The 2,500-nt window shown below is 43.0% G+C and overlaps 1 protein-coding gene across 1 annotated transcript in view; it reads left to right on the forward strand.

Annotated features, from left to right (window-relative positions):
* Positions 1 to 2,500, forward strand: part of rgs7a (regulator of G protein signaling 7a) — a 51,396-nt gene that overhangs the window by 38,159 nt on the left and 10,737 nt on the right. The window contains exons 5-7 of the mRNA XM_076977658.1: positions 182 to 288; positions 1,142 to 1,193; positions 1,746 to 1,810. Coding sequence (XP_076833773.1) covers positions 182 to 288; positions 1,142 to 1,193; positions 1,746 to 1,810 — 224 coding nt within the window. The remainder of the gene's footprint in view (positions 1 to 181; positions 289 to 1,141; positions 1,194 to 1,745; positions 1,811 to 2,500) is intronic.

Raw genomic sequence — 2,500 nt, forward strand, 5'->3', positions numbered from 1 at the left:
AAAGTTGTTGAAGATTCTAAATTACAACATGCTAACACTACTAGTGAGGTACTGGTACCGGTTAGCATCATTTCAACTGGCACCTCTAAATCAATATTAACCACATTAGTGTTTTACCAGTATATGCATTTGATTGATTGATTAATTGATTGGTTGATTAACGAGTGAATTGGTCATTCAGTGGAGGCTCTGCACCTGGGCACTCTGATGGCAGCACACGGCTATTTCTTCCCCATATCTGACCACGTGTTGATGCTCAAAGATGACGGAACCTTCTACAGATTCCAGGTGTGTAACTCCACTGCAGGCGTCCAGTGTGCTGCATGGGCTTGACACACCGTTTCAGTAGCACTGTACAGTTTAGGGTTTAGTACCGCACCGTTTCAGTAGCACTGTACAGTTTAGGGTTTAGTACCGCACCGTTTCAGTGGCACTGTACAGTTTAGGGTTTAGTACCGCACCGTTTCAGTAGCACTGTACAGTTTAGGGTTTAGTACCGCACCGTTTCAGTGGCACTGTACAGTTTAGGGATTAGTACCGCACCGTTTCAGTAGCACTGTACAGTTTAAGGTTTAGTACCGCACCGTTTCAATAGCACTGTACAGTTTAGGGTTTAGTACCGCACCGTTTCAGTAGCACTGTACAGTTTAGGGTTTAGTACCGCACCGTTTCAGTAGCACTGTACAGTTTAGGGTTTAGTACCGCACCGTTTCAGTAGCACTGTACAGTTTAGGGTTTAGTACCGCACCGTTTCAGTAGCACTGTACAGTTTAGGGTTTAGTACCGCACCGTTTCAGTAGCACTGTACAGTTTAAGGTTTAGTACCGCACCGTTTCAGTAGCACTGTACAGTTAATGTTGAAGGTTTTATTGCACATGTGCGCTAGCCTGATGACCACCAGTTTTTGCGTTTGGACATACAGTATATGTGTGAAACTGGAATGTATTTTTGCAGGAAGATTTCCAACTTTACAGACTTTGTTAATATGGAAAATTCCATTATCATTCCAAAATTAGTGTTACTGAATTTGAATTAATTGAATAATAAGTAATTTAAAACTTGCTGTGTATTGTGTTATGATAAACTGGGTAATGAAGTTCCTAACACTACAGGGGCAATGTTGTCCTATCTGTCCTGCCAGACACCATATTTCTGGCCCTCTAACTGCTGGGAGCCAGAGAACACTGACTATGGTGAGTCTTGGATAATATGACAAAGCAATTTACTGTGATCTACTGTGTGTGTGTGTGTGTGTGTGTGTGTGTGTGTGTGTGTGTGTGTGTGTGTGTGAGTGAGGTAGTAGACTTTACCTTCTAATGAGAATATGTGAACAGCTTAATCACATCCCTCCAGATGGTCAGTGATCAGCTGGATATGGAAGTGTGTGTGTGTGTGTGTGTGTGTGTGTGTGTGTGTGTGTGTGTGTGTGTGTGTGTGTGTGTGTGTGTGTGTGTGTGTGTGTGTGTGGGTGGGTGGGTGGTGCGGGTGTGAAGGTGAGTGTATGTGTGTGTGTGTGTGTGTGGAAAGCTTTTAACACGCTCTGTTCACACTGGGCACTATCAGGACACTTATGGGAGCTACCAAACTTAGAACACTGTGGAGGAGACATTTTCCAATCAAGTGTGTGTGAAGTCAACAACACCTTTGCTTGGGTGTGTGTGTGTGTGTGTGTGTGTGTGTGTGTGTGTGTGTGTGTGTGTGTGTGTGTGTGTGTAACTCCCACATTTCTGTGTCTTGCTGTGTAGCTGTGTACCTGTGCAAAAGAACAATGCAAAACAAAGCTCGTCTGGAACTAGCGGACTATGAGGCGGTAAATGTTCTTTTCTTATCAATCCATCCATCCATCCATCCATCCATCCATTTCTCTTTTCTCTTCTCACTCCTTTTCTTTCTCATTTTCTTTCTTTTCTCCCTCTTTCCATCTCTCTCCTGGACTCCTTCCATCCAACAGTATCTGTCTCTCACATATTTTAGTGTTTTTTTCTCTCGCCCCGGTTATTGGGATTCAGCTGTTCATTATAATTGCACTGCACAAGATAAACAGAATACACCTTTACTGTTTCAAGCTTCAGTGTTAAAGGTTTGATTTGCTCTGTATGCAGTTGTACAGGTGACAACACCCCCGTAAACACGGAGTGGTTGACACACACACAGTGCAAAATTTACTGTATCAACTTCAATCATACTGAGCCAACCTACAAGTAAGGGACATTTTACATGAAGCTTGTTCATTTAAGACACTTAACTGAGCCTGCTTATCTAGGGCCCTAAACAGTTTTGGGTCTTAAACAAGCACACTTCCCTGGGGCCCTAAACAGTGTTGGGTCTTAAACAATCGCACTTCCCTAGGGCCCTAAACAGCTTTGAAAGCTCCTAGACATGGTGTTTATTATGTTTGTTTTTCTTTTCTTTCTTATCTTATTTGAAAGAGATTTGCACGACTTCCCTAATTCAACAGCTCACACAAGTATCACAGGGAGCTCTGACTTCATTCCTTATC

Source organism: Brachyhypopomus gauderio, chromosome 17, assembly GCF_052324685.1.
Source record: "Brachyhypopomus gauderio isolate BG-103 chromosome 17, BGAUD_0.2, whole genome shotgun sequence".
NCBI classification, from domain to species: Eukaryota; Metazoa; Chordata; class Actinopteri; order Gymnotiformes; family Hypopomidae; genus Brachyhypopomus; species Brachyhypopomus gauderio.